At 52.1% G+C, this 14309-nt stretch overlaps 3 protein-coding genes across 3 annotated transcripts; 1 reads left to right on the top strand and 2 right to left on the bottom strand.

The window, feature by feature from the left end:
• Window positions 1-803: 803 nt before the first annotated feature.
• PV07_09340 (uncharacterized protein) lies at window positions 804-5874 on the bottom strand. The gene is made up of 2 exons (XM_016396587.1): window positions 1571-5874; window positions 804-1492 (listed from the first exon to the last, which is right to left on the bottom strand). The coding sequence occupies exons 1-2, from the start codon at window positions 5773-5775 to the stop codon at window positions 931-933; spliced, it is 4767 nt and encodes a 1588-aa protein (XP_016246443.1). The 5' UTR covers window positions 5776-5874; the 3' UTR covers window positions 804-930.
• A 3429-nt stretch (window positions 5875-9303) lies between these two features.
• Window positions 9304-10194, top strand: PV07_09339 (uncharacterized protein; the record flags this gene model as incomplete). The annotated part of the gene is made up of 1 exon (XM_016396586.1): window positions 9304-10194. One exon carries the CDS (start codon window positions 9304-9306, stop codon window positions 10192-10194), a length of 891 nt encoding a protein of 296 aa, XP_016246442.1.
• A 140-nt stretch (window positions 10195-10334) lies between these two features.
• PV07_09338 (uncharacterized protein) lies at window positions 10335-12488 on the bottom strand (the record flags this gene model as incomplete). The annotated part of the gene is made up of 5 exons (XM_016396585.1): window positions 10335-10410; window positions 10469-10990; window positions 11048-11658; window positions 11717-12117; window positions 12170-12488. The coding sequence occupies 5 exons, from the start codon at window positions 12486-12488 to the stop codon at window positions 10335-10337; spliced, it is 1929 nt and encodes a 642-aa protein (XP_016246441.1).
• Window positions 12489-14309: the final 1821 nt, after the last annotated feature.

The raw sequence follows: 14309 nt of genomic DNA, 5'->3' as shown, positions 1-14309 counted from the left end.
TCTGGGATGTATGAGCAAACGGTAGTTGTTGCTGTTGTTACTGAACTGTGACGTTGCTTGAGTATCTTTGTAGGAGACCCGGACGGTTGGCAACGATAACTGTTGGCTGTGATCGGTTCGATGCTCTGTCTCTAATGATCTTTTTTGTCCAATTCCAATACAAGAGACCTGGCATCTTCCCATCACTCATTTATATATATATTTCTGCTGGGCAACAAACAAATCCAGCACGCCCTTGATAAGAACATATCCACCCTGCGGCCCTTGAGATGGGGGTCGGTGCCTGTTCACCAATCATCGTTGAAGAACTCCCCTTCCTAAATGGGATTGCTTGGCTCCTTTGGCTCAGCTTGCTGACTCAAAGCAGAGTCAGGGCCCAACGATATCGAGATTGCCGAGATAGTGCCAAACATCGACGGATAGGCCACGTGCGCTGCGCTGATCGGGCAGGGTCATCAAGATGCGAGAAACAACGAATTGCACGCTCGCGAGACAATGACCAAGTGACGACAGGCGAAACCTTCTATATATCGTGCATCTAGAGCGGTGTTGACCTCTCCGAGAATGCAGAAGTCCGGCATTTGGTGGGGCTTGAGCGGGGGATAAAGACTGCCCCTCCAACGCACAAGGCTGTTTCTAAGGGGAGCAAAAGCCATGTCTGTGAGCGCCCCTGGCAGGAGGGTACCGGGGAAGAAAGTCCCCTGCTCGGCGGCAACTCTAGAAGAGGTTTGTCCTGCATCTGGACGCACAGCTGATTCTGAAGGTTATCCTACGACTTTAGTCTGGCCAAGTTTGAAAGTCGGCTGCAAATAGTATAGTCAATGCCTAGCCTATCCGCCTTCCTGTCTATCTGTCCCTCTCGATCTATGATAAGTCATTGTCAATATATGAGGGTACATTTCTCAACACTCTTTCCATCACGCCATGACCCTATGAGCCGGAGTGCCTGGGTTTAAAGAAAGATAACACTGTCGAGGGTGACCGACGCGAAACACCTTTGGGGGATCGACCGGCAGCCTTCTCGTCGTTCACCTTGGCTTTCCCCCTAATCCCCCTCCAAACTCTCCCGATCATGTTGTTCTTCACCTTTGGAACACGACCAAGCCAATACAGGAACAAAGCACCAAATACATTGAAAACAATGTAGACCCAGAGGAGCCCGAGATTTCTCCAGCGATCCTGCGGATTGATATACAGCGACGCCAAAAACGTGTTGGTTTTGCCGATCGGACAATAATTACAACTCCAGTTACCGCCAGCCGAGCTGGTACCGTTGAGGAGGTAGCCACCGGCGACATTCATATATGGTTCCATGTATTGCGCGCATGTTTCGCCGGGAGGAGGGTTGAATCTAAGGTATTCGTTCTCCGCGCAGCGGACGTCGGCGTCCATGACGGCGGTTGAGAGCATTGCCGCAACCAGGTAGGTGAAAGGCGACACCCTGTACATGAATATCCAGAAGCCAGGCAGGGCTTTCGGTGTGGCGAGGACACTAGAAGAACGAACGGTTTAGTAACTAAATCGCACGGGAGGCAAAGAAAGAAGGGGAAAAAAGGCGCCAGAGACTTACCCACAAAACGTCAGACACAGAGAAAACATGAGATTTGCGATGTGACCTCCAGTTTCGGCCGTCTCTATGCTGGCAATAACCATGTGCGCAAAGGTCGAAGTAAACATCATGAATGCAAGGACAAGCAGCCACATTAATGCACCGCGTTCCTCTACGGCGTTCGTAGGCTGGGCGTTCCGATAAAGACCGATGGGATAGTACCAGCAGAAGAACAACAGAACTGCCCCGGCAAAGTTCCAAGGAATCTCAGCAACGATGTTCGAGAGCATAAATGCCTTCCAAGAGTAGGTCTTAGCTGGCCTCTCACGGACTTCATATAGAGATCGCTGCGTAACGAAAAGGGGCATGATCTGCTGGACCAGTTGGCCGAAGATGGTCAGCAGCATGAACAGACCGAACATTTGATTTTGAAGACCTTGCCGGGTGTTTTTCGCGTCAAAGAAGGAAAATCCGATAAAGAGTGCGCTCGCAGCGCACAGAACGAGTTTCGAATAAATGTAGCTGGGTGTCCGCCAGTATTGTTGGAAAACACGTTTCTGGACTTCGTAGTACTGGAGCCAGAATGGAGCCGCGTATGAGCGGTAGGAGTCTTGGTCGTCTTTTTCTGCCGAGAGTTGATCCATCATCTGGGGCCGTTTGGCTTCCAGGTCGTCGAGTTCAGCGTGCACAGCCTGGAATTCAGGAGACGACTTCCACACCTGTGGCCAATCGATATCGCAGCGATACGACGGATCACGACCTCCGCCTGTGATGTTCAACAGCCATTCAGCGGGGTTAGCTCCATTCGGGCATGGGAGTGCGCCATTTCTCTCGAAATATGCGATGACAGTCTTGCAAGATTCTCCTATAGGCCCAAAGTAGGTCGTTCTCCCGCGATCGGCAAGTAGCAGTAGGCGATCGAAGCGCTGGAAAAGCATTGCGGAGGGTTGGTGGATAGTACAGAGTATTGCTTGTCCGTTGTCCCTTAATTTCTCTAGTAAACTGAGAATAGCCCACGAGGTTTGCGAGTCCAGCCCAGAAGTCGGTTCGTCAAGGAAGAAGAGTAGTTGGGGTCTCGCGGCCAATTCGACGCCAATAGTGAGTCGTTTTCGTTGCTCGACATTAAGTCCTTCTCCTAGAACACCAACTATAGCGTCCGCGAACGGCTCCATGTCCAGAAGCCTGATAATTTCTTCCACATAAGCGATCTTGTCCTTTCGAGGTATATGAGCTGGTTGACGTAATAGCGCGCTGAAAGTAAGGGATTCCCGAACAGTCGCTGTCGCTAGATGGAGATCCTGCTGCTGAACGTAACCAATCTTTCGTTGGAACGAGTTATCCCTTAGTCTGCCATCGACCATAATCTCGCCAGTAATAACACCAGTGGCGTTTCTGACACGAGTAGCAAGGACGTCGAGAAGAGTAGTTTTCCCCGCGCCACTGACACCGACCATGGCGGTAAGTGTACCTGGTTTGACCCAACCATCGATATGATCGAGAATCCGTCTCCCTTTTCCTTTAATTTTGATGTCATAACTGACATCTCTCCAATGGAAGATCCTTTTCTGGCGTTGAATAACGGCAGTCGCGTTCTGTAAGTCATGTTGGTCCGAATTGTACATTGGGGTTTCCGTAACAGCTGCCTCAGTGTCGACCATAGTACCATGACTCGCTCTCATACCATCAGTAGGTATGATTTTCATCAGATCCTTGGGCATTTTTCCTCGACGGAAGACGAGAACTTCACCCTTGGACTTCTTTTCTTGACCGTATTCGGCGGCCACCAGATATGTGCCGCAGAGAAAGGCCATGAAGACCCACAAAATGCCAAAATTCCGCCATCTGTGTGAGGCTTTGTAATTATAGGCAGATTCAATGTATGTTTCACCGCGGACGAAGTCTTGACCGGCAACTGCTCCAACTGCAGAGCAGACGCCGTGAGTCAATGATCCGTATGGAGGGACAATGGTGACGCAGGGGAACGTCCTGCCCGAAAACTCATTGACCATCAAAGCCTCAAAGCCATATGCCACTGGATCGAGATAATTCATCCAGCGAGCCCAACCTAGCATATAGGTTGTGGGAATCGAAAATCCGGTATAAATGATAATCGCAAGGATAATGACGGCAGCCGGTGTAAGGGCTTGCTGAAGAGTACGGGACACTGACGCAATTGTACGAAACATCATACTCATTGTCATAGTCAGCATGAAGGATATCAAAAGGAAGTAGAAAAAAGCCGTAGGCGTCCGCCGCAGATTTGTCAGAAAATATAAGGTGAGGTTGAACAGAATGGCGTTGACAACTTTGTACGGTATATCCATCATCATGGAGGCAAACGCCTCAGCAGATGGATGGTAAAGAGCGTACCGCGCGTGTTTCTCGACGATAGGACGTTGGGCATAAAGTGTGAGAATTTCCAGTGCCGAGCTGAAGGCACTCATTAGGACGGCGAAAAAAATAAGAGCACCGCGGGAGAAGAAGGAGGAGGTATCGTCAGGTAGGTTATAAAAGACCGATGCGGTCACTAGCGACATGGTGAAATTGGCAAAAAGGGCGGTAAGAGTGACCGTCGGATCCGTTACCAGGCGCCTATACGCGCGCCAAAGGCACAGTTGAACTTGTTCCATGTAGGAGAGCGTGTATGGGGAACTCAGGTGTTGCCTTTTAGCTTGTTGTAGTCTCCGAGACTCCTCGAATTTGTGCAGATCTTCGCCACCTATTGGGTGTTGCTTCTCAAAGAGCTCGATGTCATTGACGAGAGCTCTATACTCGGGACTCTTCTTCCAGGCGACAGCAAATTCTTGTGCCGTTCGAGGGACCCTATGCTCAAAGCCCTTCTGTGGAACCCGCTCTCTTGAGTTGGTCATCGAGGTGAGGAAGTCCGCATCAGTTTGACGGGCAGGTTTCTCGAATCCGAGGCTGGTGAAGTATTGCTTTCCCGCCTTAGCTGGGCCAAAATATATTTCTTGTCCGTCGTATAAGACGAGAGCCTTGTCAAAGAGGTCAAATGCCGCCTGTGATGCCTGGTAAATCGAGACGACCGCCGTTATCCTAGCAATTTCCGCCGACGATCTCAAAGACTTACAGAACTCAATTGCGTTAGCGCTGTCCAGACCACGGGTCGAATTATCCCAGCATTGGAGAGGAGCACCGTTGAGAGCCGCCTCTGCAATTGTGACTCGCTTACGCTCGCCACCAGAGACTCCTCGAACGTAATCGTTTCCGACCCTGGTGTCAACTGTGTGACGGATTCCAAAGGTGGCCATAACAACGTCGCGGAGGCGTTGGGCATAGACTTCTTTGCTGACACCAGCAGGAAGAAACTTAGGGGCCCGAGCTCGGGCAGCAAAGTAGAGTGTATCGCCAACACTTAACTGTGGGAAATGCACATCCTGCTCCGCAGTGTAAATGGCTTCGCCACGAAAGTTTTTGTGCATTTGATGCCAGCTGATACCCTGGTAGTTGATATGGAAATCATTGCTGGTGTGATATCCGTGCGTTTCACCAGCGAGAGTTTTGAGAAACGTAGAGCAGCCGGATCCTGGCGGGCCCAGGACAACGAGGAGCTCACCGGGTAGGACAACACCATCCAGGTTTTGCAGGATCTGGATCCTTCTTTGATGTCGACGGCCCGTGATGTAGTCCCGCAGCAAGCCCAAGGAATGAAGGATCATATTTCCAACACTTTGCTGATAATCGGTTTCGGTGCCAAAGCCGTATGCACTTAGATTTCTGAAGCAGAACCCAGCTGATCTGCCTTCCCAGTGCCTTTCATCGTTGCTTCGTATTTCAAACAGTGCTCTGGACCAGGCAGTAGGCTGGAAATTATCGGAAGAAGGATCTAGATATGAGTCTTTCTCTGGATTGAACAAGCTCTGTTCATTCAGAATATGTGCCGATCCATGTGTGTACTGACGTGCCAGGTCTCTGACTTGTTCTGCTCTATTGTCGGACGCCCTTTGCTGGTCGTTAGCAGTTTCATCGGTCAGCCTGCCGCTGACTTGGTTTCTGCCGAGCCAACCTGAAGGCAGGGACGAAGGAGTTTTCGAGCCGTCTTCGTCAACAGTTTGCTGTGATTGTTCCCCTAACCCGCGCCGGCGACGGGTAGGAAGAGTTTGTTCATCCTCGACCTCATCCCGTCGCTGGAATCCTGAGGGTGTGCCTGGTCCTTCTGCATTCAAGGTGCGGTCGTAATTGGTAACGAAGTTCCCCACGAAGGCCATGTTGATGATTGTCCGATGGAGGTGAAAAGAAGCACATTGCGTCCATCATTGTGGAAGAAGAATGTCGGACTTGAAAATATCACACCACAGGCACCCAATTTACGGATAGAATTCTGGAGGTGCATACTTGGTAGAAAGACAGCTACTTGTAGGTATTGACAGCTTGCGTGAGGTTATGCACGTTGTGCATTTGGGATATTCCGGATGGACTTGTGGGTTGATGGTGGTCATATCGGAGAATGACAACCATTTTGGAGCGGCTTGGGCGGGAACCGGGCAGTTTGTGGCGCCACGGGGCCGTCATTAGAATGTACAGCCATCCAAACACTGTTGTGAACACACATGAATAAACTAAGTGGCGGGGCGGTCGCGCCAAAGATCCGGTGTGATACCCAAGCATGGCACCACCCCAGTTGTCGGTTGTTAGGCTCCGGTTGTTGTGCCCCGGTAGTTCGGAATCAATGAATATGTCTCTGTCACGCCACCGACTTACGAGCCTTGCTTGCAGCAGCAGCAGTACACTTCCCCAGAACTTGCGAGAAGGGCATAGAGAATAGAGGGTTCCAACTTCGTTGGCGTGTGCCTTGTAGGCTTTCCTTGGCAGCAGCGAGCTCTGGGGCATTCCTTCAATGATTCTTCAAGGTTGTCTACTTGTAGTCCCTAGTCCCAGGATCGGTGCGGGGGACTAGGAATAGTCAGACTGACTAGTTGGCAACGCTGAGGAATCTGGACGTGCATTCAGCACTGAGTGCGGACAGACCACCGTCACGCCTTGTTGAAACCATGGCGCTCCTCGATAGACACTTTTACACCATCATCACTCTTCGCCGTAATGAGGCTCCTGGCGCGGATGCTGGGACCCCACAGCATCAGAGCTGCAATTGGAATGAACGCCCCCGCAGTGAAGAATGCCATCATGCCGTAGGCCCAATTGATGCCTATCGCATCGGACCACGGAAAAATGAAGAACGTCACGGCGATGCCAAACACCAGGCGATACAGGTTGACCACCACCGCGACTTCGTTGGGATGGTCCGTGAAGCATTCGACGAGGTAGGAAAGGACCACCGAAACACCCGATATGGACGCGATGGCGGTCAGAAACACCGCGAACGCCAGGACCATGAAGTGTAGATGGTAGTATAGCGTCGCACCCACCAACCCTAGCGACGCCGGATACAGGAACAGGCTCGGGAACCACAGGGCGTGAAGGCGGTACTCAGGCTTCCAAGTGCCACCGCGATGGGCACATATCTTCAACGCCAGCCGGTCGTTAACAAAGTGGCAATAGATCTGGGAGGCAAAGACCCCGATCCACGAGGTGAATGAGACTGTCCCACCGTCGCCGTTAGATCGGTTGTATTCATGTGTATGCAGTTGTGGGATTCGGTGTATACGTACAGTAAGCATTTTGATACGGAGTGAATCCATAGCCCCCTTCCTTGACCGGTGTCTGCAAGTAGACGGATGTGTCGGTGGCAATGACCACAGCCCAGCTGAACATGGCGATCAGAAAGAGTCCAATCAGCACGCCCACGGGTGAGATGCCAATGAGCACGGGTAAGACACTGGTGAACGCCAGTTCTCGACCTGTTTGCGGGGGCGTTATTCTCTGTGTGCATCCGTAGATCGCGAGCTTGCGCTGAAGGTAGTTCGTCGGGAGAAGCGGCTGCTGCGGATTATCGCTCCTCGGATAGGCCGTCTCATCTAGCCACAGAACGCAGCATATGGTGAGGAATACTTCAAACCCGACATTGTACCAATATTGTACGGTCCAGCTGGCTTTCTGGACGATGAAGCCGGATAAGGTACTCGTAGCAATGATGCCAAGGAGGTTCATCGACGTATAGACCGAGAAGCATTTCCCCCTGTCGTGCAGGAAAAATGTCTCTATGATGACGTTCGATCCCACTACACAGTGCCATACAGGCAGCGTCAGCGAGGCATTGTTTTGGGCATTTTTCAACCTAGAACGAGGCTTCGAACTCACCGGTGGTTGGCGCAGCACAGGCGATGGTTGCCAACAGTCTGGATACAACAAAAGCGTCATACTGGGTGGATTTGGTCATACATGCAGACCATATGTTCATGCATATGGTCAGACACAGACTGATCACAATGCATCGACTGGTCCCAAAACGCTTCGCCAAAGGATTCCAAATGAAAGGCCCGACGGCCAGTCCGGCGATCGCGGAAGATGCCTAAAGTTGTCAGATATTAAAGATCAGTTTGGGGAAAAGCAGCTTCTGATGAGAGACGTACGCTGTAAGAGAGCTGGATTGCCGTCTTGTGGTAGATCTCTCCTTGCACGAAGAAGCCAGAGTTGTTGGCCACGGCCTGGAGAGACGTGGAAAAGGACACCAGTGAGACCAGGGCCAAGGTCACCACCTTTTTGGACCTTGGCCAGTTCTACCATGTTCCCGGTCAGAAGATCGCCTTCGTTTCCGACGCGCGAGGTATTTTCTTTCTCACCAAAGGATCTTGAGGATCGTCGGTGGGCTGGGGTACCAGCACCAACCCCTTCTTGTTTGTCTTGAGCAGATGCGGCTTGGGCAGGGGACTGCTGTCTCCTTCATTGTGAGAAACCTCGGCTTCTATCTTGTTCATTGCTAACTGTACAGCAAGTAAGGCTGAATAGAAACGGTGGGTATGGAAAAGTGGTTTCGATTTTATAGTGACTGAGACCAGCCTGTGAAAGAAGACGGTACTTCATATACCCCGGACAGCGTTTCCAGGTAGGCAGTCATCTGGGGAAGTATATCACAATCCGGGGTTGGATTGACGGGGAATCCGCTGGTCCAACTCTGTCTGGCTTTCTCCTCGTTTGGCACGGACATTCGCTTATTGCTTGCGAAAGGCCGAACATGATGCCGTGGGCTATGTGAGCCGAGCTCGGTCTCTGAAGGTATTGGTGAGAAGGACCGAGTCCCGGGTTGTCCATCCAGACGTAACATGAAGGGATCACGCGCGAGAGCCTTGCCAAGTTGACCGTAAGCATTGGCACTGGGGAGCTGTGGGCCTCCTCCAACATGTCTAACTGATTCGGGGCAGTAAGGCTCGCTAAATTCACCTTGGGACGAAATATCGGCGGTATTGGTAACGAAATCTCAGTATCCAGGCAGAACAGGTTTATCGAGGTCTGTCTTGTATCCAGTGCCCGTGAATGGTAACCTCTATTGGATCGCGACGGCCCCTACGTGCTCGGCATTTCTGTGAAGTGCTTGGAAGCGAGTGTAAGCATCAGAGGGGTTGGGCTCATACGGACATTGGCTCCGTAACGGGGTTTCGGGGTTTCGCTAAGGAGCCATCAGACAGTGTCCCCTGAGTTTTCTTGACCCCGGAAAGGATAATGTACACGCTACCAACACTGGCCAGCCGAGGGAGAAGAAAGGTGCTGAGGCAGTGATGAGAAGTGACTCCATTTCCGCTTGACGCTGGACTCCTGGGAAACATCTCCAAGCAGAGCACGCTGTCTTGGGATTTCTCAATATTGTCCTACAGAGGGTACTGCATCTATTCAGCCAAAATATGGACGCAGGCCGAGACTCGCAAATACAAAGTTGGTTACGATACATGATGGTGTCTTCAAATGTCTCGACATTGGTTAGTAGGGTGACAATACAGCACTTACTTCGCTGCCACCCGCGTGGTAGCAGTGGCACTGAGATTCCTACACTGTGCTTACGAGGCGGCCGCGCTCGAGACCCGATCTTCCTGGCGAAGCCGATTCCACCCACCAAAGCGTCCAACAACAGCATCCTCCAAGCCTCATGCAGGCGTCTACACACCTCCACTTGCTCGTGGACACGCACGGACACGCTCTCTCCCAACCCTCTTCCACGTCCATCTCGTAAACGACTTGTGGTCGGCATAACGGGTGCCACGGGTGTGGTCTTTGCGGTGCGGATTCTCCAGATTCTCCGCGCGCTCGACGTCGAGACACACCTGGTGATGAGCAAATGGGCGCTGGCGACGATGAAATATGAGACGCCGCTGTCGGAATTGGAGTTGCGAGGTCTGGCGACATACAACTATACGGCCAAGGACTTGTCGGCGCCGATCTCGAGCGGCTCCTTCCAGCACGACGGCATGATCGTCGTGCCGTGCAGTATGAAGACGTTGGCGGCGATCCGCATCGGCTACTCGGACGACTTGATTTCGCGTGCGGCCGACGTCACTTTGAAAGAGAGCAGGAAGCTCCTGCTTGCCATCCGCGAGACACCCCTGAGCGATGTTCACCTCGAAAACATGTTGTTTCTCCGGCGGGCGGGTGCCATCATCTTCCCTCCGGTGCCCGCTTTCTATACGCGACCAAAGGATTTGGAAGACGTGATTGATCAGAGCGTGGGCCGAATGCTGGATGCGTTCCATATACGTACTGACAGCTTTGAACGGTGGACTGGATTCCGAAGGGATTGACGCTTGAAGACAAAAGCGTAGCGGTGCAGTAAAATAATGCGTTCTTGCTTGGATGTTGGATCGAGGTCACGGGATATTGACCGAAAAAAGCCTCCACGCTGGTGGAGAGTTCTACTCGTAGGGCAGAAAGACGGGCCTCTCTAGAATAGATCTTGTAAACCTTCAGAGGTCAATAACAGCCCCAGGTCCATAGGAAATTCCATATCCATGGCTTGGCTAATGAAGCACTTAGTGATACGTGGGACTGGACAGAATAGTAGGAATCTTCACTGACCTCCCTATCAGACCGTTCCAGTCAGGCGTCGAAACCAACGGTGGAAGACTGTCTGGCCACCTTTCATGGGGTGCCCCCGTCTCTTCTGGAGCTATTGCCAGTGGAGCTGATTCGTCCACGATAGAATCGGGGGTCAAGAGCGTCTTTTCCAGGATTCTCGCCTTTGCCTTCTCAAAGAGAAGACAAGCATATGTGGCGCCCCAGTAGGTGCTCCGCAGTTTTGACAGTGCCTCAACACATATCTCCAGCCGGGCGTGACTGAGGCGCTTAGATAAGGTGCTCTGTGCCGACATCCAATCCAGAAGATGGATTCCCATAGCTGATACAATGGTACTAGTACTCATTGGCTTCAAGTAGTGTACCATTTCTGATTCAAGAAGGTCTTCGACCACCGATGTCGCCCGGTCGGCAGCAGAGCGGCACTTCTGGCGTGCTGTCGTTTGCCACCAATCGTGGTCTTTTGCAGGCAGATTGCAGGGCACAGCCCGAATATACCGCCGATACAAGATGATAGTTGTAGCCCTATCTCTAATGTTAATTCAGCTCGAACCAGAAATACGCGGAGTCAGGATGGAATACTCATAAAATAGGTGCAAATGGTGCCGATAGAGCCGAAAATCCCAATCTGGCCGTTCTTCGATCGCATGCAGCTCTTGACCGCACCGTCGAAGTTCATCCTCACACTTTTGAAATGCGGCTCGATCAGGACGCAATTTGTTGGGGGAATAATGCACGGCTATGACCTTGCCGAGGACGACAGTTAACTTGACGAATTGTACCCAACATTCCGCGAGGAGAGGGTAGCCAGATGGAAAGTATGTGTCTTTTTGGGCACGAGGGATGTCTGCCCATTCGTGGGTAACGTCCTCGATAGTGGTCATAGGTACATCGCAGTCATCCAGGCGAATCCGCATTGGGCGACCTAGCGTAACGGACAACCAACGGTCTCGCAAGAAGCAACTCCACCAGAGCCGGCGGAATAAACGGCCGTATGCAGGAATCTTGCGGGAGTCTGGCACAACCAACTCCAAGGAACGATGGAAGCCCAAGCCTTGACACAAGCTGATCGCCACGCCCGCCCAATGCCACGGCCCTGCACGATCCGTGGCATCCGCATACCAGAAACTGAGAAGGATCGCGGATTGAATGAGCCTGATCTTGTCATCCTCGTATTCGGTGTCCCATAAGGCCTGCTCGAGGTTGGGGTCAGCAGGGATATCAAGGGATGGACGATGGACAGAGTGGAACCTTAGCTCGCTGATACATCGCTCTCTTCAGTGCCTTCCGTGACGAAAAGCCCGCAGTGTCCAAGGTCGATGGGTCAGCAAAGTTTGCTGCGGCAAAAAAGATGCTATACATCAAGAGGACGCCTGGTTTCTGTGGATCCTTCGACAGATACTGGTTCAAAAAGGACTTGGTGTCCAAGATCGGGGTGAGCGGCTGCACATGTTGGAAGTAGGAGCGAAGCAAATGATCGCAAATGTGGTCGGAAGGCAGGGCCAACGCCCCCTTGCGCTCCAGGTATTCTAGATCTTCGGGTTCCAGCACTCGGGTTGTGCTGTTGCGGGGAATGAAATAGATTTTGGGACATGACGAGAAGTTGGACAAGCAGAGCTCAAAGGTGAAATGACTGCCATTTTGTGCGTCACCTGCACATCAGCCGTAAGCAGTGTGATTGCAATGAGTTATGGAGTCTCGCACCAAAGTAGAATGGGATGGGGTCTTCTCCAGAAAGCCTCTGCGCATCCATCGCCGTATCCAGAGCAACAGTGCCATAGCCCCCATCGTGCTCAGTATCTCGGTTGCTGGATTCGTCCTCAAGATGGGTGTCGGTGGTTTGCCGCTGAGGTGGGTTGTTCTCGAAGCGGAATGAGTCGCTGGTACTTTCATGGAGAGGTATAAAATGCGCGGATTCCTTGCTCTGGGCGGGTTGGACAGTCGAGTGGCCAGGAATCTCCGTGTCGGAAGCAGTGTAAGCTGTTCGTGCGAGGCCTGTTGTTTTCCTACGCCTGAAGAACATCAGCCTTCACTGGCACGTTATTAGATATTGGGAGCGACACAAGTACTTCTTTCTCGGGACAACTTCGCAGCTGAGACCACTGCGTATACAGTTTCCACAAGGCAAACCCATGGTGGACGCGTTGCACTTGATTTTGCGGCGATGGCATCCTCGGCATGCCCTAATTGAATATTGCCCGTGGGGGCTCACCTCTGCCGATGCCATTCTGCTCTTCGATGTTCGCCTGCTGTTGTTATTGCCAGCAGGGGATTTTGGGAACGAGAATGCAATCAGTCTAAGCTATAAAAGAGCTGCGGAGAAGCGGGGCTGTTCGGACCAGCTGGCCCTCGGTCGAACAGGGCCAGCTCTGCCTAGATGCAACCTTTCGTAGCCATTAATTAGCCCATTGGTTCAGTGACACTTCCTGCCCTGCGCTTTAGGTGCGCTCGACTTTCTATACACGACGAAAGAAATTGGAGGACCCGGGTCTCACAAAGCTCTCGAATGTGCAATACCTGGTAAAACTATTCCATGTAACCAGTTCGTCACTGTCAACCTCAATCTGGAAGATATTGGGCTGGCATGACATTTACGGAAGAGGGAGTTCAGCTGATTCCCTCGGGACAAACTACTTCTCAACATGAAGTACTCTCATCCTATCCAGTGTTCAATAACCTTCTTTTGTAGATCCTCAGGGAAGTTATTGGCAAAGTCTGATAGACTTCTAGGATCCCACCCCGCCGGGCGAAGGCAGTTTAGCGCCTCAATTGTGCCCGAGAACCTCCATGTCGCATTCTCAGGGTCAGCGAGGAACTTCTGCAGCTGTTCGTTGATCTCGGGATAGAATGGGATCGCGGGATTGATCGGCTGGTCATCCAGCCTGATGCGGCCAGTGGCAGGATGACACCTTGTGTTCCACGCCCAGATCAAGTCCCGGTGGTTGGACAGCTCGATGTCATCATCGCAAACGAGAATGCGTGTGTATCGCTGCGTTCCATGGATCGACTTGGCCGTGACTGCAATCTTTCGCACAAAGTCGTCCGCAGATAAATCCACTCTCTGATACCAGTTTCGAGGGACTGACACCGTGAGGAGCTGTTGTGCCGCTTCTGGGGGTGCCCATGTCGACGTGACGGGCAGTTCGTGGTCTCGTAATGCCTCCAGTACCATCGCCGATGCCGAGACCCCCGTAATCGTGTGGTCCTCGTCAACTGGCTTCCCAGCAGACGTGACTGGTAAGAGCGGATTGTTGCGGTGCGTGATGGCGCTGACTTCATACACTGGCTTCTCCCGGATTCGGTCCGAAATGTAGCCATGGAATTCGCCCATCGGGCCCTCTGGAGCACGCCGGGTTAGCGAAACATGGCCTTCGACGACAATTTCTGCCTGCGCAGGCACTTCGAGGGCGACTGTCTTGCAGCGGACTAGTTTGAGTGGCTCATTGAAAAGACATCCCAGGTATCCGGCCTCGTCCACGCCATCGGAAAGGGGCATGCCACCCGCGAACAGAGACGCAGGCTCTGCTCCTTGCACCAACGCAAAAGGCATGGGTTTCCCGATCTTGCGCCACATTTCAAAGATCTTTCCGTTGTGCTGGTATGGAGCAATAACTCCCGTCAAGTGTTTTTTGTCCAGGATCATGGCACGGGCAATCGACCAGTTTGTCCATTTTCCGTCTGGACTGCGCACCACCCAAAACCCCAAGGTGTTGAAGAACCGGCCTCCGTCGCCAAAGTGGATCAACGGTGTGGGAAATTTGAGGAGATCAACATCTTCACCCAGCAGAATGTTTTCATGGACCGGACCTTCTTCGACAATGACCGGAGGAATGGCTGGCAGCTT

The sequence above is a fragment of the Cladophialophora immunda genome, assembly GCF_000835495.1.
Source record: "Cladophialophora immunda strain CBS 83496 unplaced genomic scaffold supercont1.5, whole genome shotgun sequence".
NCBI lineage: Eukaryota > Fungi > Ascomycota > Eurotiomycetes > Chaetothyriales > Herpotrichiellaceae > Cladophialophora > Cladophialophora immunda.
This window is presented reverse-complemented; position numbering and strand designations above follow the sequence as displayed.